This window comes from Neolamprologus multifasciatus, chromosome 7 (assembly GCF_963576455.1).
Source record: "Neolamprologus multifasciatus chromosome 7, fNeoMul1.2, whole genome shotgun sequence".
NCBI classification, from domain to species: Eukaryota; Metazoa; Chordata; class Actinopteri; order Cichliformes; family Cichlidae; genus Neolamprologus; species Neolamprologus multifasciatus.
In genome coordinates, this window is record NC_140445.1 from 50121136 (window position 1) to 50146447 (window position 25312).

Sequence of the window (25312 nt, forward strand, 5' to 3'; positions counted from 1 at the left end):
TGCACACACATTTCTGTGCACACATGCATACTGGTACTTTCATAAACAGTCGTGCTTGTAGTCTACTTGCACGCGTGCAAGGAGAAAAAAAAACCAAGGTGCTTGGAAATGCATAACGTCATGTTCTTAGATATCAAGTCATGGGTGGTAATAATGGGGGCTGAGAATTATGCCCTCTTTGTCCTTTGCTTTCTTGTCAGGATATGGTGACAAACAAAAAGCCTGCAAATTATTATATATTTTTTAAATTAATACCAGGCCACAATAACCTGCAGCATCCCAGCTCTTTACCTACGCACAAACACACCCAATACACGTCAACAACAACTCCATCATTTTACTGTAGGTTCACTTCATTAAAAAGATGTCTTGGTTCATTGGGAATTGCCATTGTGATACTCGGGCATGTACTTTATTTTCTCTACCTGATTGAAGTCGACAGCCTTTGATCTCGATGAGAATGTGAAAGTAAAACATGCAAAACAAGGCAAAGTACTACTGCAGGATGATGCCACGCTGATGTCATCTTCCAAAGGGAGACTTGCATAGTAACTAAGTAAGTGGCTGAGATTGTTTTGTGATTCCCATGCTCTCAAAGGCAAATGAGCTTATGCACTCAAGGCAAGAGAGCTGAAACAGGAAGGACAAGACTTTAAGGCGTTATGGTAATAAACTTGTGAAGTTTAAGCCAGGTATTATGCTCACAGAACCACGACAGTAATTTCCTTTAAACCCAATCGTAATTAACCACTGTTTAATTCAAATGAACTCAAAATGATCTGAAGGACAGTAAATTTGAAGTGTGTTGGTGTGTGTGCTATTCATGCTGTTTACAATTTATGGCTTGCACCGTCTTTGCTGACAAACTGTACATTACTGTACTAATTAGGGATGTCACAGCTTCACGCATACATCGTTTTGATTTCATGCATCATATAAAGAGTGGCAAAAAGTTAGCAGTATCCTCCTGACAGCAGTCACCTTCAGCCTTCATCAACAACCGTTTCTGAAATATATAAATATATACTCCTAACTCCTGTTATAGTTATTTCCTTGAAATGAGTCAAAGCATGATGCTCTGTTGCAAATCCTAAACCAGCCAATCAGTATAGACTGGTAGTTTGTGTATTATTGTTCCATATCGATTCATATAACTCATCCAAAGTAATTGATGCTATATTTGTACAAACTAAAATAAAATGTAAGCTTTTTGTCTAGAATGATTGCTTTTAGCAATTTAGCATTTAGCTCTGTTTATTCTTATTTGCTTAGGATTATCTTCTCTACAACCCTCAGATGAGCCCTTGGTGTTCGAGTCAGGCCGGGTCTGTACATTGTTCTTGCAAGAGGAGTGAATGCAGGAGCGAGTACATCACCACCACTGGCACTACGCTGTTCAGGTTTCCACTAGGCTGCTGCTGCTGCAGGGCATGCATGACTTATCATATTTTAGGGGTACAAAATAAGCAAAGGTAGGCCAAGACTAACAGGAAGCTGACAAAAAGATCACTAGCTTATTACTGCGTCCAAAGGTGGACGCCAAACCACTTCAAAATCTATCCGAGTACCTCTAGGACTTTGTTTGCCTTTATAATTGGTTTCTTGTCATATCTGTACACATATATTAGATAAAACCCTCCTATCCCAGTCCTTGTCTGAATACCTCGGCGCAGCAGACGGCCAAAACAAGAAGTTCTACATCTGATGGCCAGCGGTGATATGTCGAGAAATTTATTCTCAGAGAAAGAGCTTTAGTTTACTAAAGAAAATGGCATGTCATGGTTTGTTTGTGCAGCTTTTCCTCGGTGGTTGCCGCGAGTCAGATGAAAGAAATCGGTACAGACAGGAGCACATACAGGAGATAAAACTAATTTTGAAGAGCCTTGTTCATCTCGGGTTGGAGAGCGGCATGGAGACAAAGAGGTCCAGGAGCAAGATGTGTGGTAGAAAAGGTCAGTTGGGTTCTTATTGAGATAAGAAACAGATGAAAAGGAAAAAGGTCACTTCATCAGCTCCCTCTTGAATCCCTTTTGCGCCTCCATAGGGAGATTTCGTGGAAGAACTGATAAAAACCCATTGACTTTATGTCTTGTGCCAAATGTAGCATCATTTGTATCTGAGGAGCAGAGCACACATCTCCGTGCAACAATGTGCACTGAGGATTTTAATTACATTTTTTAATTTCACCTCATCGAAAACATTGTTTTTGAAAACTAATTCGAGCTACTGCAATTTGAAATGCACAAGCAGTCATGCAATTGGATATGTGATTCTCACAAAATTAGACTATGAAATCCCCAGTTACATTGTCAGTGTGAAGCCAGCATGAAGCAGTAGTTATGCAACAATCTCTGCAGTGTTCTAATAAGCAGGGAAATACCATTAGATGCTCAGAGTGACACTGACATTTTTTTTTTAATATTACACACTATTTATGCATTTGCCCACGTGCCTGCACACGTTCGAAACGACAGCTTTAAAAATATGGACCTTTGTGTTGTTTAGGAACAGTAAAAGTGTCACCGAAAGCCTGGATTATAGCTCAGGCTAATCTTTCCAGGGTGGACACAAGATCAATCAAGCAGCACATTTTTCCTCTCTCCTCCCCCTCTTCCTTCACTCCCATCAATTTTAATGGTTGAGGGACATCTTTCAAAAGAAACATAATGGGACAAGAAGACAGATGAGAACATTTGTAGTTAACTGTCTGGAGATAGTGCTGAAGGTGTGGTGGGGGGTTCGACAGCCTTAATGTACCATCAAAGCATTCACAGGCCTGTGATAGAGGCATACCTATAAAGCATTAACGCTGTACTAAAGGCAACTTTTTTCAAGGTGTGGACCCATTTACTGAAGACTTCCAAGCAATGTCTTCCTTGTTAATCAGTGCAGAGTGTCATTAGTCAGTTCATTTGTTGGTCTATGATAAAGCCATGCAATAGTGGGGAAAAATGTTTATCACCCTCTACTAGTTTACAGATAAACTAGTAGAAAAAGTTGATTCTTGGAGTGAAACCAACAGGCTGAAATCAGAGAAGTTTAGCATCTGTTTGAATCTATTCTCAAACCATTCCTGAGTAGCTGGCCTCTGTCTTGTACTATTTATTTTTTATATCACACCTGGTGCTTTTTCAGTCTTCATTTCATATTTAGTAGTGAGTCCAACTAAGTTGTACTAAAACTGAGCTCCAGATTAATTTAAACCTGCATTCTAAGAAAGTCAAAGAGAAAGAAACAGAGTGAGTTTTTCAAATTAATTAATTAATTTAATTATTTTCGCGAACTAATGAGAACTAATAATCACTTCAAATTAGGGCTGTTCGATATAACGATATATATCGGATGACGATATAAAAATGTCTATCGTTTCATTTTACGCTATCGTTTGTTTCATGGTGTCGCAAAATAAACTGTTTACGGCAATATTTTTTCATCATTTTGATGGTCACTGTAGTGGCTATTTTAATTTCTTAAAGTTCTCTCTTTCTCATATATTTCTTATATTTCTCTTATAACCACACTACTGAAGGACAAGCGCCTGTTTTTATGCTTTGTTGTTAGCAACAACAACGGTAACAGCATCTCGTGTCCTCTTGTTTATGTTCCACATAAACCTTTCACAATAAAGCTCAAGATCCTGTTGAGACTTTTCAAAATAAACTGAATCACGTGAAAGAGCAGATTATCTACGGATGAGAATTTAAAAAAGAGTCGCCAGGTGCTAAAAAATAAACCTTAGACTCAAACGTTAGAACAGGCTTTTCCCCGCAGCACGCCGTGTAATAAATACTCACAAAGGAAACGGCGGGAGTTACAACTTATGTCTAAAAATGTATAGTTTCATGCATCGGTTAAAACACTCGACTCCAGCTACATGACGCGCAGCTGGAAACACTTCACGCAAGACAAGCTGCCCGGGACTCACAGAATTTACAGAAAATGTTACATTTTTGTGATTTATATCGTTATCGGACGATAGAATTCTTATATCGGGATATGAGATTTTGGTCATATCGCACAGCCCTACTTCAAATCCTAGTGACTTGATGACTAGCCAAAAGAAACGAAGCAAAAAGACCACAAGATGGCAATGACAGCTTCAGAAAAAAAACAAAAGGGGTCCCCCAGATGTGACAACTTTCACGTAAACCTGACATTTATATGACAGTCATTTCTTAAAAAAATAGAAAAAGAGGTCAAGTGTCTTACAAAGTCAAAATAACACAAAAGTATACTGGTGCACACTATTTATGTATCAGGTGCAGCTTGCAAGCCATTTCTCAGGAAGTTTGGCTCTTGGGAAAACTCTTCAACATTTATTGAATACATACCCATTACACACATGGCTAGTGGCACTGCAGAAGCAGGAGCAAGTCATCTGTGTCCCCCCCTTAGATTGCCTCTAGTCCACAGGTTTCACATCTGATGCTACTACACAAAATAGAATATCCACCCAATTGCAAGACCACCATACTGGGAATTGCCTTTTGCCACAGAAAACATAAACTCCAGATCTGCTTCATTTCACATCTGTCTGTCCCATCCCGTCAACCATGTGACCCTGCTCAACATGACATCGCTAAACTCTGAGATTCCATTACGGTGCAGTTGGCCTCCTGCACGCTGTCCCACTCTAAAATTCATGAACACCGCTTTCTGTTTTTTTTTTATATCTAGAATATTCACTAACCGTGTGTTTTTGTTTCCTTGAGAAACGTGTGTATGTGTGTGTGTGCGCGCACCCAAGCTGTGGGTGCCTCATTCTCATTCATATGCATCAGCAAGTTATCAGGGACTGTTGTGCCTCATTGAGCTGAGAAGCTGCTTTCCATTTATTTCTCAAATGCAGTGGAGAGTGATTCTTCACCTGCCTAATAAAAATTATAAAACTGGCTATACTGCTTTCAAAACTTCTACTAACAAAAGAAAAAGCGAGGCTCATTGGGCAATTATGAAAAAGGATAATGAAATATGGAGAGTATGTGCCATGCAGTGCGAAAGGTGAAATTCATTACCCAGCCACATTTGGAGCAGCTGGCTGCTACAGTAGATAGTGGTGGCTCACCGGGGAAGTTTTGAAAACTATTGTAGGTGGATCTTTGGTTTTGATCGCAATCCCATTGCAAAAACAGCTTTTGTTGAAAGCCAATGTAGGCTGTTCCCGCAAAACATCTTTAACTCTACACTGCATTCCTCGTCTCATCAACATCTGCCATCCTGCTAATTAGGCCCAAAAAGCCACACATCACTGGGTTTTAGTGGTGCACAGACAATGTGTGACACTCACGAGGGGAGCTCATGGACACAATGGGAATTTCAAAACCCTGCTAGATCACAGAGCGAATCGGAGTTTGTTACTGTCGGCAAGATAGCCTGAGCACCCACACGGTGGAAAATACACGCTGTAAGAATCTGCCTGACTATAGCTTTTGAGTATAGCTGCATGAGTCTTGGGTCTACATGCTAAATGCATAAAGCAGTCTACTGTTCGGTCTACAGGTTTTGTCTTCGATGACAAAAGTGCCGTCACTGGGAGGTTAACTGGAGTGGAATCCCACAGAGATCAGCTGGAGCAAAGGTTAAAAGAAATGCAATCAAAGAAGACGAGCAATCAGAGGACTCAAACAGAGCAGTCAAAGACAGAAAGCTGGACAAGCGTTAATCGGTCGGAGTATAAAAATAAATGTGAGGCTGGAAAGTTAGAAAAAGAACAAGGCCACAAGAAGATTGCTGTGTCTTAACCCTAACCCAAGAAAGCTGATTCAATAAACAAAGAATCTCAGCTCTGTGAGATAGCTTTGCAGGCCAGCCGACAAAGGTGAAGATATTTTCATGCAGAACACCTGCAGCCGTGAGAATAGAAGAAAGGGGAAATGGAGGGAGTGCGAGTGAGAGTCATAAATCTCCCACAGCTAGCAGGGTCAGGCAGACGGAGAGAGTGTCAAAATTGTTTCTGGACGTGAAGGAAAGGGGAGAAAGGTGGCTAACCAACCCCTGCGACTGTCTCCTGCTCTTCAAATCAAACTGCCACAAGGCTGGTCAGTCACGCTGTGACACCAGCAAGCCATTTCTACCTCATTTGCATACACACACTCACATACTCTGCATAATAATAGTAGCGTAGCATAGCAAGCGTGTGTGTCTGCGTACAATTCTAGCTGTGTGTGCACATTTCTGAACAACAGAAACACAACCAGAAGACAAAAACAACAACACAAGCTGTGAGAATGATGGGGAAAAGACATGTAGCAAGGGCGAAAGCTAGACAGACAACATGTAAGAAAGACGATTAGATTGCTGGTGGCGAGAGCGGTGAGTACAGCTTTTTGCTGTCACAACATACTTTTCCTGACTGTAAAAACATTGTTTGGCATTCTCGCAGGGAAAGCTGTGCTACTATAGGAGACTCGCCTCACTGTCCATCATCTTCTACTTTTGGTACCCATCCTGCTGTACACCGTGCTTATTTGTTCAGAGAGGACATGTTTGAACGTGTGCATGGAAGTGTGCTTGCAATGCAGTGAAAAGAGGTGGTTTCAGTGTTTCTCACTGGTGAAGGAACTATACACTTCCCTTCTATTCCTTCTTTTTTCCCTCCCGTGTCAGGGATGCTTCACCCGCTCCTGCTCCTTTCCTCGATTTCCTTTTCACCCTGCATCATTAACACCTTCTCTATATTCCCATCTCAGTCTTTATCCTCCTTACTCTACATCCTTTCTGCCTTGCCTCCCACAGCGGTGGTCAGAAAGCAGGTGCTGATGTTGCAGCTCACACCTGACCCAGCTCAGTATATCAGTGGGTGGACAGATATGCCAGAGAGCTCCTGTCAATGGCAACTGTGCCCTGGAGACTGCCCCACTTGGCGGATACTGAGCCCCTTCTGCTAGACTACTAGAAAGGGGAGTCAACACTATTTCTTAACAAGTGGTGCAGAGAGAGAGGGACGCAAAAAGCCAAGATAAGCACCAAGGCAGCACTATTTTTACGATCCTTCTGTGGCGAGGCAGGCACTGCAGTGGCTTCCTACTCATCCTTCGGGGTCCCTCGACAGTTCTGTTTGCTAATATTAAACAGGCCATTAGTGTGTGCAACTTCCTCTGCTGCTGATCTTGAAGCTTGCAGCCCACCTTTAGTGTAGCCCTCTTTTCTGACCATTAAAGCCGCTCAGAATCTCGCTGACAATGTCCATCCTCTTAGTTTGGCAGCATCTCGGGGCGCATATAAGCCCAAATCTACAGGCAGTGGTTAACCAACGCTGGTTTACCTCCCCCGCTTCTTCTCACCCCGTCGCTTCACAAGGGTAAAGAGAGACATTTCACGTCTAATTAATGCACGGGATGGTTGTATAAAATGGCTAATGAGGCTGTGATCACAGCGGCGTGAAGGCAGGCACTACTGCTGGGGAGGGGGATGAGCATGACTCCACTTCCAGGAGACACATTGCTTCATAGTTATTAGCCTGTCATAGGAAGAGGGCTAATGGGGAGAATGGAGGTGCTTGTTTATGTGTTTGGCTCCACCTCAGTCAGTGTGTGTCCTCCGCCTCTTTGCCTGTTTCCTGACAAAACGCTCAAACAGTTGCTTAAAAAAAAACTTTATGCTGTTTCATCAGCTGTGTCAGCCTTAAAAAAAAGAAGAAGAAAAGAGCACATTAAGGGAACTGATATAAATGTGCAGTCAGATGAGCAACATTTGCTCAAACGTAGGCGCTGTTACCTGTGAGAGCAAGACTATCACACTCAAGTGATCCACAAGAAATATAAACAGAACGACTGCTGGTACAGAAGTGTCTAATGAAAACTTTTCATAAAATACCACAAAAAAAACCCTTCGGCAAGTCTTGCTGAACATTATGAAAGAAAGAAATTGGAACAAACACGTCATGTAGTAGAAACCAGGTGCTGCTATTCTATTAAAAAACTTGCTCCCTCAGCACGGCTCTTCAAGCAGGATGAATGGACTGCACACTAGCTACTCTCTGAGAGACTGCTCATTACTCAAATCACATCTGCTAGTGAGTTAGAAGCCCCTCTCTTCATTATGCTGCCTCACTTTCATAGTGCAAATATATTCATACGTGAAATGCCCTGAACGAGGCTCCGGACTTGAACTGCTCTCTTCAAAACATGCACAGTGAATCATCCACACACACACACACACACACACAGACAATATTCGATACCAAAGTCGGTCATGCCTCACCTGTGCGATCTCATACAGGAGCTTGTAGTGTTCCTCTCGCTTTTGTAAAGTGCACAGATTGCAGCCCATTATAGTTGTCGTGGAAACGCCAGGCGTCCAATTCTCCCCAAGTAGTGGTGGTACGGACACAGGGGGGTCACCCTCCACACCGGAGCTCTGGTTCTCATCAGTCACTCCTTAGCGAGCATCTCTTTTCAGGCATCCCATTCACACATTCAGGCAGTCACAAGCAACCCCAGCTTAGAGGAACAGAAAGCTCCAGCTGAGCCTCACAGAAGAAGGTTCAGATGTGAACAGCGGCAGTGAAGTAGCGGCGGCCGTTTCAGCATCAGCCGGAGTGTCTCCTCTATCCCGCTCCCTCTATTTCAGACTCATACACTCACACGCGCACACACAGGCGTGCGCACAGGCTCATACACCAGGGTTGTGACTCGCGCTCACTGAGACACTCCCCCCTTTTTCTTCCTCCGTTTCGGCGCACATGAGCACACCGATACCAGCTCATGAATAATGAGGGAAGACGCTGTGATATTCATGAGAACAGCGGCAGGAAGGGAGGGGACTGACAAAGAGGGAGGAGTGTGCTGGAGCGGGAGCGCTGGTTCATTAAAACTGAGGCACAGTTACACAATGCGCTCCTTTGTGCGAACAGCTCCTGTGAGAAGCTTGGGCAGGGCTGACTGCACCGAGACCGCACAGCACGGGCAAGCGGAGGGTTTCTGAGGCTTATGTGTGACCTACCTGCATGTAAGGCTTTTCACTGGGTTTATCTGCTGCGCGAGAGGAGGATGTGTTGCACTTCTGTCGGAAATAAGGAATTACACTGGCTGAGGAGAAGTAAAGCAGTAAATGCTGTTTCAACACATGGTTTAGTTCATTTACTAATAAAAAAATCATTTAGAGCTTGTCTGTTTAATACATATCACTAAATTATTTTGGTTTTGGACCTTTGGTAACACGTTTTAAGAGTTTTGAAAACCCCTTAATTTTTACGATAATGTTTAGTTTTCTCTGATTTTGCTGCTTTTCTCTGCGCCTTATGTGTTACTCAAAACAAGAAGCCTTCTGTTTTTCTCCATATTTGTACTATACATTTATAGATCTATATTTCTCCAACTGTTTCTAGAAAATCGATAACAGTAGGTGCATAATGAAGAGGGCCAATCAGTTTAATGAACACAATATGACATATGGAGTATGCACATTTCCAACTTTGTCAAAGTTTAAAAAAAAATGAGTTGAAGTAGGCATCACATATTTATAACTCCGGCACCACTGCTGTTGCTGATAATGGGTGTCCCCACAGCAAAACTGGCAGCAAGTAAAGCCACAGACCTCAGAGATGATATATCAATCACCGGCTTCCTTCAAATTGTGATAATTGCAAGACAATAAACCTTGGCTATTGTCTCACTAGCAGGAAGCTACACAAGAAATGAGCAATAACTGTTAACAAATTGGCCTCCGAGCCAACATTTCTGCAGAATAGAGTGAAGAGTAGATGAGTGCTCATCAGCTGGCTACTGGGCATCTAACCCCCCAGGGAGGCCATAATCTGATTTTCTGGGCTTTAATTTTGCTTCACTGCCTGGAGGCAAGCCAAACAGAAATCACCATTGTGATTAATACCTTCCACCGTCTTTTCCTCTACCATCGTCTCCACCGCCGAACCGACCTCCCCGCCCGTCTCTCGTCACCCTGAAGAAGCCACGAGGAGCGGGTTTTCTGCAGTTGCCAGGCAATATCAAATCCATGAAGTGCTGTTCAGTAAAGTGTCAATTTGACATCAAAGAGACTTGTTGCGAGGATGGGGAGCGGGGGATATAATACTACATTTGATGAACAGAGGACTATGGAGAAAGTGCGCGTCAGAAAATCAGTCTCCTAAAATTGTAAACCAAGAAGCAAAGTTATGAAGTGCCGCTGAGCAAGAGGAACTGTCTTTTAGTTTTCCTGTGGTCAGATGGAAAATGTAAACCCATTAAGGATCCTGTGCAATATATCCACACTGCATAGGAATATAAATATTCCATAGACAATCTGCTGACAGTATCCAATATTGGTACATGTGAAGGAGTGTTTTCAGTGTTCGGCTGTGGATGACCATCACTCTGTGATGGTGCACTCAGTGACCCCTTTAGGTTAAGATGCTCATCAGTCACCCAAATGGTCTTTCTCATCATCTGTGAAATGAGACTGATACAGTAGCCTTTGCCTGCGGTCAAGCAGCACCTCTCGATGAGACGTGCAGATTGAGGAATGCTCTTTGAAGAGTGCATTAAGACTGATAAAAGCTCTTCCGAGCTACTTTATGGCCACGGCTTTTACAGTTTGATGGGGTGAATTTACCTGAGACTGCGCTTCCAACGCAACCCGAGGGCAGGATTTACACATTAAAGTTACATTTACTCAAACCATTTACTTGCTAACAGGGTGACGCTCAGTGGGTTTCAGTGTGTGTCCCTGAAAGCCTGTAGACGTTATGATTTATGTTAACAATATAAGAAACTTAATGAAATGTATTGTTTAACATTTATATGGGGAATAAAACATGCTACCGCATATAAAGTCTCCATTTCAAATTGATGAACGCCGATTCTGTGCCCTCTTTGTGTCACTTTGCCTTCGACTTCCCAACTGTCCTTTTCTCCTGTCCAGCTGTCGTTTATCATCCAGTCTGCCCTTTGCCTGCTCTCGTAGAAACAGGCTCTCAGTCGTGTTCATTCTCCTAGTTAATGGACCTCACATCACAGGGAGCGGAAAACCAATTTGTCCTGACTTTGATGGGTGCATTTTGAGATTTCTTTAACAGCATTTCAAACAAACTTGATACTCGAGCTCACCTTAAACCTGAAGTTACAACCTTCAGCCAAGTGTGTAATGCAGGTCTATGGTGTATCTGTAAACCCCTTGTGTCCCCAGACATGTCTGTCTAATGCTCACATGGGCTTCCTGTGTGTGTATCCTGTTCTGCATAAGTGCACACATACAAGCCCACAAACACTAAAATGAGCAACAAAAACAAAGTGATGTGGATGCTCCTGGCACGGAATGTGAAATCATAATCAGTACCCGCAAACTGTATTTGTATTGATTTTTTGTCTGGGGATAAGTACCAACCATCACACAGAGCACAAAAGTTGGATCAATTCAATATTCCACTTCATGTGGTTCAACAAGCTGACATGTGCTGCATCTAAATGACTTTCAAAAAGGCTAACACATCGAGTTTCTTTTTCTTTCCATTCTACCTTGCAACACAGCTTTTGTTGCCACTCACTTCTATTTTGTGTAAAGCAGCTGGCCTCACCAGACACATCACGATATATTATCACACTATACGATATTATTGTGATTTTTCACAATATGCTGAGTATTGGAGTAACATATATTGTGATTTAGCACCTTATTTTTAAATTCATTTTAAACCACATCTGTTTTATCCAAAAAGATAAAATTCTCTCAAATCACTTATTTTTGCTGCAAAATGAGATTTTCAAGCATAGGAACCCTGTTACTAATATCTGTCACTACAAGACAATGTCAGTCTACTATCAGTCTGTGATTGGGGTCAAGTTAGCAATTACAGGCAGTTTATTTCAAATAACACAGCAATTAACTGTAATAAATCATTGAAAATTACATTACACAAATCATTGAGCACATCTGTATACACAGAAATTCACATTTAATAGAAATGTATCATCCATCCATTCTCTTCCTCTTATTCCATTCAGGGTTGTAGGGGGCGCGGGAGCCTATCCCAGCTACCATAGGCCGAGGGCACAGTAAACCGTGTAAAGTAAACACTCACACCTATGGGCAATTTAGAATCACCAATTAACTTAACCCCACTAGATGCATGACTTTGGACTGTGGGAGGAAGCAGAGGTAGCCAGAGAGAACCAGTGCAGACACAGAGAGAACATACAAACATATAAAGACAGAAAGGCCCAGGCTAGATGGTTGATTCAAACCCAGGACCTTCTTTCTGTGAGTCACTCTGAATCAGGCTACAACTGTTCGCAGACAGGTTGCCTCCTTTCAGGCAATCGCCTTGCAATCATAAGCGGTTGTGAACGCACATCATGCTCAAGCTCTGGGCAACCATTTAGTCACCATGCATTGCAATCAGTTGCATAATGTGAAAAACTGATAAGAGTCACCAGACATCCACCAATGGTTTTTAGCTGAACCAATTTAAAGTACGTTTGCTCAGCTAATGTTCTCTCAGGATGGCAGTGCATCAGATGAGGTCTCTTGTTCAAAGTATTCCCAGATTATTTTAAATTATCTAATAAAATATCATAATTTGGTGTCCTTACATCAACACAATATTGCCATGCAAAATGTCACAATACTATAACCAATTTTTCACCCACCCCATCTAGTTTGAACGGAAAGGGAGAGATCATCCGAAGCTAGCAAACACTATATTCTAGCAGTTGTATAAACTTACTCTAACCTTGACAGGAAACATGAAAGCATCCTAAATGAGTCAGAGCTTTAATGAGGAGGAGTTATTGCTGTGATTACTTGTCTGTGGCAATGTCTGTGAGGAATATCAAATGTCCCCATAGCGTTTAATACATAAACAGGTTTATTAGGCCAGCGCTGACACACCATCTGGGTGGAAATCTCTTTGGTGTGAGCAGTGAAGATTGAAATCCCGTTCACGTGAATGGAGAGCCGCGGGGACCTGAGAGTGGTTTGTGATTTGATGTGTGTCTCAGATCTGATCGCCCACCGCCACTGCAAAACAGCCGCTTCTCCTGGGTATTCATGCGACCTGATTTGGGAGTAATTAAATGAGAGTCTTTTATGAATGAATCATCGTCATAGTCTGCTTTTCACATGACAGCTCTGAAAGGAATTGGTCCAGTGTGCACATACAAAAGGATAGGTGAGTGCTTCAAAACAGGCGTAGCCACATCATGTGAAGCCAACCAGAACATTTCTCAATGACAATAAATTATTAAAAAGGCTTGAATCTTTAATTCATGTGGGAACATGACCATGACTAAAAATAGCACATCATAGGCTCTTTTAAATGATAACATATGTAATGTTGCTTTGTAAGCAATCGGCGTATTGAAAAACTAATTTATTGGCTAAGAAGCAATTTAACCTCATATTACAGCCCACATAAAGCCTCTGTTATGATCAAACAATGAAATTATCTGTTATTAATTTGGAATAATAGCTACTGAACTGTGTCATTGCTATCATGGGCATCGCACAAAATCTTCTCACCTTTTTTGGTCAACTTACAGCAGAGGTGTCAAACACAGGGCCAGGTAAATCGGGCTGGTAAATTGGGTAGCACCTTAAATTTGAAGGAGGGAATAAACTTTAACTTTTAACTGTAATTGTATAGATTTTATAGATTTTACAACTTATCTCCTCCATGGTTATTCATTAGTAAGTAAGTCAACTAAGTAAGTAATTAAGTAGGACTCAACGACTGATAAGTTCCTGTTTTGTCCCAGTCTACTGTAAAAATGTGTTTTTTACAACACTAGTAAATAATTAACAAAAACCTAGAAGCTACCACAACTTTTTCTGAAATTTTAAACATTTATTGATTGTAATTTATGCCCAAAGAGGAATGGCAACAGAGCTATTTCATTTACTCCAGCAGCATTGGTTCATCATGGAGAAAATCCGAGATGTACTATCGAAATTGCACTTTTCTTAGAAAATATCTCATATATTAAATGCAAATAACATTTTTTTTTAAAGGTCTGTCACGTAATTTCTTATAACTCTTCACCAACACATCTTACCACCTCTCAAAATGTAAATTAAAAACTCTAGCACACCACACACAGAGCCACCCTGCACGAAATCTGGTTAAACCCGATGCCTCCCGTGTTCCTGAAGATCAAACAAAGTGCAAATCAAACACTAAGCTTCAGCTTTTCTCTACCTGACTTCTGAAACTTCTGAGGGAGTGGCATGTGCCAAGCACTGGTTAGGTTTCACAAACTTGTCCCATCAATCTAATATTAAAATATGATGGACATGGATTTAAAAGAAATTATCACTGAACATGTCACAGAATAAACAAAAATCCCAAATCAGAGGTTGCTACATTTCCCATAACCCATTTTCATTCAACCCTCCTTTTCTGATAAATAAATATCTACCTAAATCATCTATTGTAACACGTTTCCTGTCTATATATGTGTATACATAGCCTCAAGCTGAAACTAAAGAAATGTCAGCAACATCAATATCGAGACTCCAGAGTCACATTTATGAGCATAATCTGTAAATGTTCAATTAGAATGTCATTATAATTTCTAGGAGAGCGAGAGGAAGTGAGAGATAGAATTGCACATAGCTTCATTAAAACTGTTATCATATCACCAATCCCCCTTTCAGACTAACAGTTTCATCACCCTTTGGCTGCGCACCAAGCTGTCTAAGTAATCCAATTTTTTCATCATGTCAGAAACACATCATGTGTGACCCAGGTGTGGCTCATAGTACGAGCAGTGAATGCTACATCGGTTTAACACTTGTCAGAGCAGTGACCTTTTCAGTGAGGAAACATTCAGTTTAACACATTCGGCTGCGGGAGAAGAGGGGCGTGAGGGGGCGCGGTGACTGGAAGACAAGATCTTTCCACTGCTAACTCTGCTGGATGCTCCAGTCTGTTTTTATATTCATTTAACCCCAGGCTGTAAAGCGTGTTGGCCAACCCCAACTGCTGCCATGAAAATACTCACAACCGCATGACACCGTGACCCCGACACCACCCGTGTAGCAGCACACCCTCAGGACATCCTGCATTACTGCTGCACCAGCCTCCCTGCAGTTCCGGGGGAATGAGAGTGAAAATGTTTGTTCCCATATGTTTAACTTTGATGGTTGTTAACGCTCCCCAGCCACCCGTTGATAAATAGTAATAATTCCAAATGCATTAAGCACTCAAGCATAAACATAGCATAACTCTGAAGTATGTGTCTGTTGATCCAGCAAAGACTGAGCAGAGGTCCAAAGGTCTGCCTGCTTTTGTTTCCTAAGACTATAATGATATTTGTGGTTGGATACAATCCCCGTGAGCAGTGGGCTCACACTCTTTTTATTATATCATATTCCAATATCATCTGACATACAGTAACAAGGCTATAGAGATTCCCTGCTATACTGTATAACCCTCCACATTGCAGGTATAAAAAGTATTACAATCACCCTTAATTGCAAGATAAAGCTGAATTGTAATTTTTTTTTTTAATAAACACAGACCAAGAGGGAAAATACTATATACAATCAGACCTTGCTAGTTTTCATCTTCTTAGTATTAAAAATTGACTCTGACATTCCATCACACCAAATGAAGGTCATCTGCAGGATCGTCATCTATTGTCTGTTTTACTTTTTTTTAAAAGAACACTTAAGAACCAATGGAAAGGGTAAGTCCATTTGTGTGGTAGAGCCTGGCAATTCTCACTATAGACAAATAGCAAACATGTACAACAGGCATATCATTGATTTCGGACTGTGAGCACTGCTGGTGGAGTCCTGGTCAATACGCAGTCAATACACCTTTGATTGTGGATGAGAGTTTTGTGCTCCAGAAGAAAGAATGGCAATCTATACAGACAATCAGCTCAGGGGGCAAACGGGTTAGACTCATACCAACTTGTTCTGCTTGAGCTATTCAAGTCTTATGCTGATTCTAGCATAAGCACCTTTTATTGTGTCCCAGCCAGTGCCTTTTGAGGCAATGTCACCAACAGGTCATCTCATTTTATGGACACAATAGCAGCGTCCTGATGTTCGGTTCCAATGTCATGTTGAGACAAAGTCACATGCAGCACGTCTAGCGGCAGTCGGCCCGCTCGCAGTTGATGTTATACGAAGAAAGACCTGAAAACTAAGTTAAGGCTTTTAGCAACCTTGAAGCTGCAGTGCTTATCATTTTTTTATGCTAACAATAGATCTCGGTATATATGATACAAAAGAGGTGACAAACCAGGACAAAATTATCACTCGAATCTGCAGTTGGAATCTCCGGGTCAATTGGCTTTTGGCTTATGCCAATACCTTTTCCTTCGATAAAGTAACCATACACTTTCTGCCAGTCGCTAACAGCAGACAAACTTAGCAACAGGCAGTGTCATGTAACACTGTGATTACACCATGTATCATCTAGGGCAGCAGTCCCCAATCCCCGGGCGTTTGGTACCGGGCCACGAGAGTTGAGTCTCGGGTGTGAAATTTAAGGTTTCCAGGGTCTTTATCGTTTTTTAATCGTTATTTTTTAATCGTTATTTTTTAATCGTTTTTATCGTTAACGCAGTTTTCCTGGGTCTTTTCCAATGTGTTATGAATAAATCTTCTTTTTTTGGTACCGGTACTGGTTTTATTTTGTTGTATTTATCCATGACACCTTAAAGGTCGGTCTGTGAAAATATTGTCGGACATAAAGCGGTCTGTGGCGCAAAAAAGGTTGGGGACCGCTGATCTAGGATCTATCATTGCTGATAATAAAGGTAGGCAAAATAACAAAAAACTCATCTCTGTGTGTGTTGTGAGCTGTTAGTACTGACATTAAATCACAAAACTTGCATGCTGACAGAAAAGATTAAACGGGAATGAAACTGAATATTATCTCCTGCCATTTTGTTTTCAATTTGTAATTCTAAAGCAATATTACAGTGCTACATGGCATGACCTTGGCAGAGGTCTATTATACGAAAATCACCTGATGTATTTTTCGCGATTGATAAAACCCCCCAAAAAACATAAGGAGCTAAAGTAATAATACGATTTAGAGAAGCAGACTAAGTTCATCTTCATGCTGTCAGACTTTGGCAGCATCACAGTAATTTGTCTTTGCTCTACATCATTGCAGCAGCAGGCCTGTACCAGGACCCCTCATGTACTCTATAATTTGTTTTGTGATCGGCTTGCTCATTGTGCTCTTCCAAGCGCTTAGGCTAGCCTGGTGGGTGCACAAATACCTTCTTTTCTTGTATGATTTTTTTTTTTTTTTTTTGGTGACTTTTATTTCTTGCCATGCCAGGTGAGAGAAAATCATCTGTGTGCGCCTGAGGATCAGCTTAAAACCTCCACCTAAACTGGAATGCTCCAGAATCAGAACGGCCACAGATCCACTGGTAATAGCAGACCTGCAGATGGATAACATGCTTGTTTTTCAACACACAGATTAGTCAGGAATTATGATGATACCCAGGGGGCAGGAATCTTATTTTCTGTACTCCTGATAAGAAAACAAGAGCAGCCTGCAAACAAATGGAAAGCGAGGCAGAGGTGTATGATTTAGCATGCTGTGCTGCAAGATGGCATGTTGGCACTCTGGTTTAGGGGATTGGATGAGACTGTGTCTGATGGGTCATGTTTTAGTAGTGGTTACTACAAACAAAGCTCCTGTAACATCAATTTTGCAATTCATAAAAATCACATATTTATAATTGCATGTGCTGTCGTCTTAAAGCTCTTAAAATTCAATTCACAACTGTTTGCAATGCACAACTACTGCTGTGACAAAGGAAAGAAACAGTGAAATAATCCGTTTCAATCCGAAACAAGGTCAATACTAACAAACATCTGAGCTTTCACATCACTTTAGAATCCATTATGTTCCCAAAAAATAGCACATTTTGAAGCTTCTATAATACATAATAAGTTCTAAAAAACCACTCACTATTTACACTCTTAGGGTTGTTTATGATCCCTGCTTGATATTTTTCTTTGACTCAGAAAAACCTGTATTTTAGTGTGTTTAAAATTTAAACACAGCAAAAATACATTTATATAAACTAGTAATGCATTGCTTGATTCATTAGTATTCTTTTAAATCTATCTATCTATCTATCTATCTAAGATGTAAGATGTAATACTACAGAAGTCCTCTTTCTATCTCTAAACAGCAATTTTAAAACATCACCACCTTGTTCTTGAATTCGCATGCTTTAACTTTTTGATGACTTTCATCGGATCGATAAAAATAATTATGAAAGCCCTTGTTGTCTTATCTGTCTGTATGTGGTTGCAAGCTGACTAAAGTTAATGAGGTTCATCTCTCTGTTGATCTCTACTTGATGAGCAAGACAATTTGATCAAAGGTGATTCAGTGAATTTTTAAAGAGAATTTAAAAAAAAAAATCACTTAAGCCTCTGATTGCTTCTTTCTCTGTTACAACTGGCAGAACAAAGAAATGTGTACGAATGTAAGAGCAGAAGGATTTAAACTTGATCAAAGAAAACCAAATCAGGTAAATGGTGGCGAGGTTCACAATTTGCATTTAAAATCAAAACCTGAAGCAATTACTTCTGAAGTATTTACAAAAATATATATTAAACTGTGCCAGACAAAACTTTTGGCACCCTAACCTGCTCTTGAACACAAATGCTATTAAAACACATACATAAATACACACACACACACACACACACAGACACACACACACATATACACACACATACATACTCACACACACACACACACACACACACACACACACACACACACACACACACACACACACACCTACCTTCAGGTTGCACTCTTGAGCTTAGTGCACAGGTACCCTCTCTGCCACTCTACATCCCAAAGGAGAACCATTGATTTTCTAGTTACAATCAACACCAAATTATTGAATGTCACTTGATGAAGTGCTGGGGTCCGCAGGCACTTTGCGACTCGTCGCGTTGCTATAGCAACCCCGTCTGTTTGACAGGGCTTATGACAAAAAACTCCTTTGCGGAGATTCATCTTGAAAACGGCCCTTTCTACTGGAGCCAGTGCCCTTAATCCCCACACACAGACCAAGCACCAATCTCTGGGTCTTAAACTTGAAGCCAACAAAGAAGTTGTAAAATTGTACCTTCTCGAGTGGCCGCTTGAGGGTGACTCCAAAAGCGAGTCAGTCCTCATAGAATCCAATGTTAAAATACTTTCCAGCAGCAGCAGGGAAAAAAGCATGTTTGTAGCTTAGTACAAAAATGGTTTTGGTTTCTGGCTATTATGCCCCATCAAAGCAACAGCATGAGAGGTGATTCCTTTTTTAAAACTCACCTATTTAAACTTCACCTCGGGCTTAAAGTGATGGCTGTAGCCACATAGACTGACACTGCCAACTGCGCTGGTTGTTGTCTGTGACAGAAACAGGCCTTTCAGGAATGTCTGTGGCGTTGGCACCTTTTGGATCATTTTTAATGTAATTATCTGCTAACTAACATGGCTTGCTGTAGGGTTAAATATAGTAAGTATAAGAAGTCTGTGCTCCAGTTTTAGTGAGTACAATTGTTGAAACTGTGCTCGCTAATTAGCACTAATAAGCAGATACTGTTCTACCTTTGAACCATTGCACCTTGCTAACGATGTTCAGTGTTAGCGGATAATAAGTCATCCAAATATGATCGCTTCTCCAGAAAAAAACTAAACAATCAAAAAAAACAACATGGCAGCAGCCAACACACTCGAAATGAGACTTCACAAAGCAGTGATGCAATGTGACGTCACGTCACGGTGGCTATGTCTGTCTTTTATAGCCTACGATACTTTACAGATACACACTAGCTCATCGTTTCAGAGAGAATTTCAGTATTTGAACTCTGGGGGACAAGGCTGGACAATCCATGAATCATTAAAGAAACTTTATATTAAAATAGAATTTGAAATCATCAAAACATATTTGCAGCTGCAACTGCTGACACATCAAAACATTTTACAGACTCCAAGGCATTGATCAGGATGGGCAAACCACGGTCAACAAGCAATAAAATCAAACCGCTGAATCTACACCACTGACAAAAACTACTGCATTATCATATTAGGCTGTATTTCTCTGTAACAGCCATCTAATGAGATTATACATCTTGGATGTAGTGTTTTATTGATTTGTCTGTTATGCTTGATGGACCTCGGGTAGCTGCAGGGCATCCTCGCTACTCATATGGGACAACAAATATGCCGTATCAAAGGACCTAACACCCTCAAACAAATATGTCTTTTGTCTGCTGGCACACCCTTGAGAAATCATCCCTGTGTACCGTTGATCAGATATTAAAGTATCGAACCTACAAGGGTGACCCTTTTGCTGTAGGCACGCAGCCACACACAGGGCAATATTCCTGACTCTGTATCCCTGAATAAATGCCTGTTGGGGGGAAGACAGTGGGAGGGTTAGTCATAAAAACTCAAACGTGCCCTCTCATTGCCTGGTTCGTCATTAAATGGACTCCATCTCAAGGTTTTGGGTCAACACGGGTCAACATTTCTCCTGTTTGCTTTGGTGAAGAGAAGGTCGGGGTGTATTCTCCTGCCAAGAAACTGTTAATACACAGGAGATAAATTAGCAAGCCCTCTGGCAGCCTTCTGGGAATAGTTTCCGCTTCAAAGCACACGGCAGATTAAACCAAAGGGGAACAATATTCACAAATCAGCCGATGGTTATGAGAAAAGAGGCAACACTATCTGTCTGACCCTCACCCCCACACTCCAATAAACTCACACCACACTCTTTGGTCCTCAAAAACTACAGTATAACCACCTAGATTTTGCTCACTGCGCTGTGAGGGACCGATCCATTCATCTGGGTCCCGACATCAGAAAAGAGGGATGGTATTGTCCTGTAAATGTGTATTGTTCTCACGTTTGTCTGTTAAATTATTACAATACTTCCTTGTATAATCAGTGTATTCATTATTTCTGCTCTTTCTGTATTCATCATATTGCTTTCAAACGTCTAAAAAAAGGGCTAAGCTACATTATATTTGAGGACTATACCTGGTCAGTGCCTATTTTATTAGAGTAGTGCCGATTAGTGTTATCAAAAATATTGATTTTTCATTATATAGGCATTTACATGGATCCAAAAATATTTTAAATGTTATCAATAGCCATTTATTAGAGTTTCATCTGTCAAACAATCAGTGTTTTCACTGAATGCCATGTTAGGAGGCAGTGAGCCCAAAAAGTGAAAGACTGAAATTTCAAGTTAACTGTGAACCTCCTGAAACTTGTTTAGCTTGCAAAGCCATTATTCAGATAAAAGCTTAAAAAACAGGTGAGTCTGTTGTGCAGTGCAGATTGCCTCTGCGACAGTAAAAAAGCTAAGGTGACACCTTAATTTTCTGTTTCAGAAGTAAAGATAACATAATTCAAAATCCCAGTGGCATGTGTGAAAGTACTTTATTTATGCAAGCCATGCAACACAGCCTCAAAAAGGGTTTGCTGTTTTGTTCACACAATGGAAATTTTCTTATTTTCAATCTAAGATCAACACTGATTAAATAGTAGCTCAGGCATATCTATATATATGGGATTGTAGTTCTCTATTATTTCAACTGGCAAGTGGCAGCGAGTCTGTATGAAAGTTTATTCTCAGTAGGTGATCCAAACTGTGGCCTTGCAAACCCTTAAGTCCACTTTGCTTCAAACCCCACTAGTAAACAGTTCGGTGTATCGTGCTCTGGCCTAGTTGTAGTCTGGTAAAATGGGGAGAAAAGCAGTGACCTAAAACATGGGGAGCTACAGTGTACTCAGGGTCAGAGCGATTTGAACGCTGACAGAGATTTATACGACTGTTGCTGAAATGTGACAATAACATGAAAAAAAGGATTAAATACTATCTTAAATCTTAGTTTTATCCCAGTTGTGGGAACTAAATAAGGGAACTAAAAAAATGAAATGTGACAAAATGTACAATACTGCAAAACAAGCATAAAAAGCTAAGACTCTGCTTCAATGTATCTACTTATCCATTCACATTTACTTACCTTGGCTCAGCAAGTACCATCCTGCCCTGTTTTGGCTTAAATGTAATGAATTTTAGTATAAGGTACATTTTTTTAATACTAGTCAGAAGGACGAAGTACACAACACAGCTCCCCCAGTAATTCTGCAAGGGAGTATCCTTGCCCCGTATCTAACCCTGTTCCAGTCCTCACATCATAAAATTGCTGTTAGCTAATACTGTGTGTTTAATTCCTCATTGTGGAGCTCACCTTGGGGTGGCCCTGCCAAACCCTGCCCGCAGGAGATTTACAGTCAGCCATTTTGTGGACTAATTGCGCAGTCTTAGTGCAGGGAGGTCAGCCATAACCAACACATGGAGCTGGCTTACACACCTGCTACAAGCCAGACCAGGGCAAACCCCTCGAACAGCAGGACGCATCAGACACCACACCAGGAGTCTCCTTGAGTTGTCTAGAATAAAATCTGTCAGATGTAATTGCTCGTGCTGCCCACTATTGTTCGAAGATAAACAAGTGGCATGTTGTTCATTCAACAGACCCTGTGCTGCTGGATCATAAATCAAAGTCATATAAGAGGTAGATGTCTGATGGTGGAGATAGATAGGCTTCACGCTCTCCTTAATGCAGATCTAATCTTTTCAGTTCGGATCTTATTTGTGATTCATCTTCTCCTCCTCGTCCGCCCATATCGTCAGCCTCTTGTCTTCCCTGGTGAACTCCTACCAATCTCCTTTGGACTGGATGGATTAGACTGACATTTCACACATGAAACCAGTCTGAGTTATGCAGATAATCATTCAGTGCCGTCACCTCATCCTCCTCTCACATTAACATTTCCAGCACATCCCACAGGTATTACTAGATCTACAGTGGCTCACCTCATTGACTCCTCTTATTGGCACTGAAGAGTTAACAGATCAGTCCACTACTTACCATTTACTACATGCACTGGAGTGGTTCTGCGCATTAAATGAACGCTAAGCGCAGTTTTGCCTTTGTCTAATCATTCTAATAGCTCTTAAACACTATCTATTAAAGGCTACTACAGACTCCATGCTATTTTGAGCACTCACCCTTTATTAAAATCAGCTGACACCTCCATCATTCAGGGCTTGCTTTGACTTTATCACCGCTGTCGACCCTTCTATCTATCTAATTAACCACAATTTACTAATCACACAGGCCACTTTCCCAGAGCTGTGCGTCCTCCATCACTGAGCAGGGACAAAGGCTCATTAATGGGGTCTGCCCACCATTACCACTGAGAGGTGGAATATAGGGATTCCTCATGTCAATTTGGGATCAAGAGCCATGAGAAATGCAGAGATGCTGCCAACATGCAATCCAGGCCGGTTTGATGGCGCAAAGCCAGATACAACAATGTAAAAACAAAACTGTGTGGCGAAAATAGTTCTTTTGCTTTCCCAAGGCTCAGGAAGAGAAGTATTGTATAAATTGCAGGCTGCAAAGTTTGTCAGGAGCAAGTGAGCGAGGAAGGGGGGGGGGGCACAATTTCAGTTTTCATTTTATAGGAAGAGAAAATCGATAGGCTGGATGTTGGCTTATTGCCAACTTGCTGAGGGAAAAATGAGAAGATAACCAAAAAGCAGCAAGTTCTTTTTTTCCCCCCTTACGCTACACTCACATCCTGGGATATTACATCACAAATACAGCAGCGAAGTAAAGTTTAGCAGGGCACCAGCAGCGCACACACACACACATTTATAGCTGGTAGATTGAAATGAGCCTCGCTCTTTCTGAGATGTGAGATCCATCCTCGATTTAGAGAATTTATATCATGTGTATTTGTTCAGTTCAAGCAGGCTGATATTCTGATACCCTTCTCAGGGTTGAAGATATCCAAGAAAAAATTAAATACCTTTTTATTTTATTTAAATTAGTTAAAAAAAACTGAGCAATTGTTTCTTTGAGTTTTCATTTGTCGAATGAACAAAACAAGCATTATAAATTTCCCCTGTTAACCCTCCATAACACTGACACATCGCCACGTCCTGGCACTAATTTCTACTGTCACAAGCTTTCATTGCTCAAATATTTAATATTGGTATTTCTCTTAAAATCCAGAAAACCTTTATGTTTTCTTCTTGCAAGGTTTTAAAAAAACATGACAACCCTTTTTCCAAAAACTGAATCCAAAGCTCACGGTAAAGACAAGCATTCTTGTTTCACTATGTGTTTCCGTAGTTCAGTGAGTCTGGCACTCTACGGCTCACATTAGTGAGCGAGAACGTAACCCTGTGCAGCTGCTCATGTCAGTAATGGGCATCAATAACCGGCGCCAGGCCTGTGGTTCGTAATTGTGTTGGAGGGGTCAGTGTGGGGTCAACAGGGCATTCCCCCAGCCTGTCTAATGAAGGGAACACAACTCGCCATCACACCAATACTCACACAGCCATCTCCAATCCCAGGCCCCATTGCCCATGTCAATCACAAGATCAGTAATAGATATGCTGCACAGCCCAACGCTGCTAAGAATATGTGGAACTGTGGCCAGTGAAACCATGCTTTGACTAATGTATTGTATCATGCCACTTAATTACACTGAGTATAGTTTATAACCATCTTAGATTATCTATTAGAAAGGAAAAATTTAGTCAATAAGGCTAGGTCAGGCTCAGATGTTTTAGCTCATAGGTGTCAAACTCTGGCCCGCGGGCCAAATTTGGCCCGCAGCCTAATTACATTTGGCCCGCGAAGCCATACCAAATTACTATTAGAGCTGGCCTACTGGTATTATACAGCTAATATATATATTGTTTAGTATTAAGCTTTGCTTGTTCCATATTCAGTTTTCCAGCAAAACTTATTTGAGTCCATAGGAAAAGATTCATTCTTATATCTGGAGGAAGATTTTTTTTTCAATAAATATTAATGTTAGCCCGCGACTTTGTTCCAGTTTTGAATTTTGGCCCACTGTGTATTTGAGTTTGACACCCCTACCATAAGTCATTGTTGATTTTGTCTTCACTCTCCATCCCCTGCCAAGCTGCACCTGTGATTCTGCGGCTGCTCGCTGATGAGCTGACAGATAAGATCTTTTCTTATCCTCTGCATCCTTACCCTATCACCTCTGCCTCCCAGAGGGCGCCAGCCTGCCCTGTTGAAACACTATTTTTTTTCAGTGTTTCAGCTGAAAAAATAGAATGCCATTGATCAAAAATAGAATGCCTTTGATCCAAAGTAGAATGCCTTTGATCCCTTGTGATGTCATCATCTTGCTGAGAGAAAAAACCCTTAAGTAGGAGCTTTGCTCTGTTAAACTTTGCTGCTCAACGGACCTTGACTTGACAGTAAGCAAACCCTTTTGGAGACTTTTGAGAGAATTTCGTGTTACTTAGCAATTCACTGACCA

The 25312-nt window shown here is 41.2% G+C and overlaps 1 protein-coding gene across 2 annotated transcripts in view; it reads right to left on the reverse strand.

Annotated features, from left to right (window-relative positions):
* The window catches only part of LOC146515241 (PDZ domain-containing RING finger protein 4), a 118942-nt gene that overhangs the window by 39772 nt on the left and 53858 nt on the right, over window positions 1-25312 (reverse strand). The window contains exon 1 of one of the 2 annotated variants that reach the window (XM_085169129.1): window positions 8203-25030. The exons of the other annotated variant lie outside the window; for it this stretch is intronic. Within the exon in view, the coding sequence (XP_085025255.1) occupies window positions 8203-8271 (69 nt within the window). The 5' untranslated portion in view covers window positions 8272-25030. Of the gene's footprint in view, window positions 1-8202; window positions 25031-25312 lie in introns of those variants that run through there. 2 annotated transcript variants of the gene reach the window in all.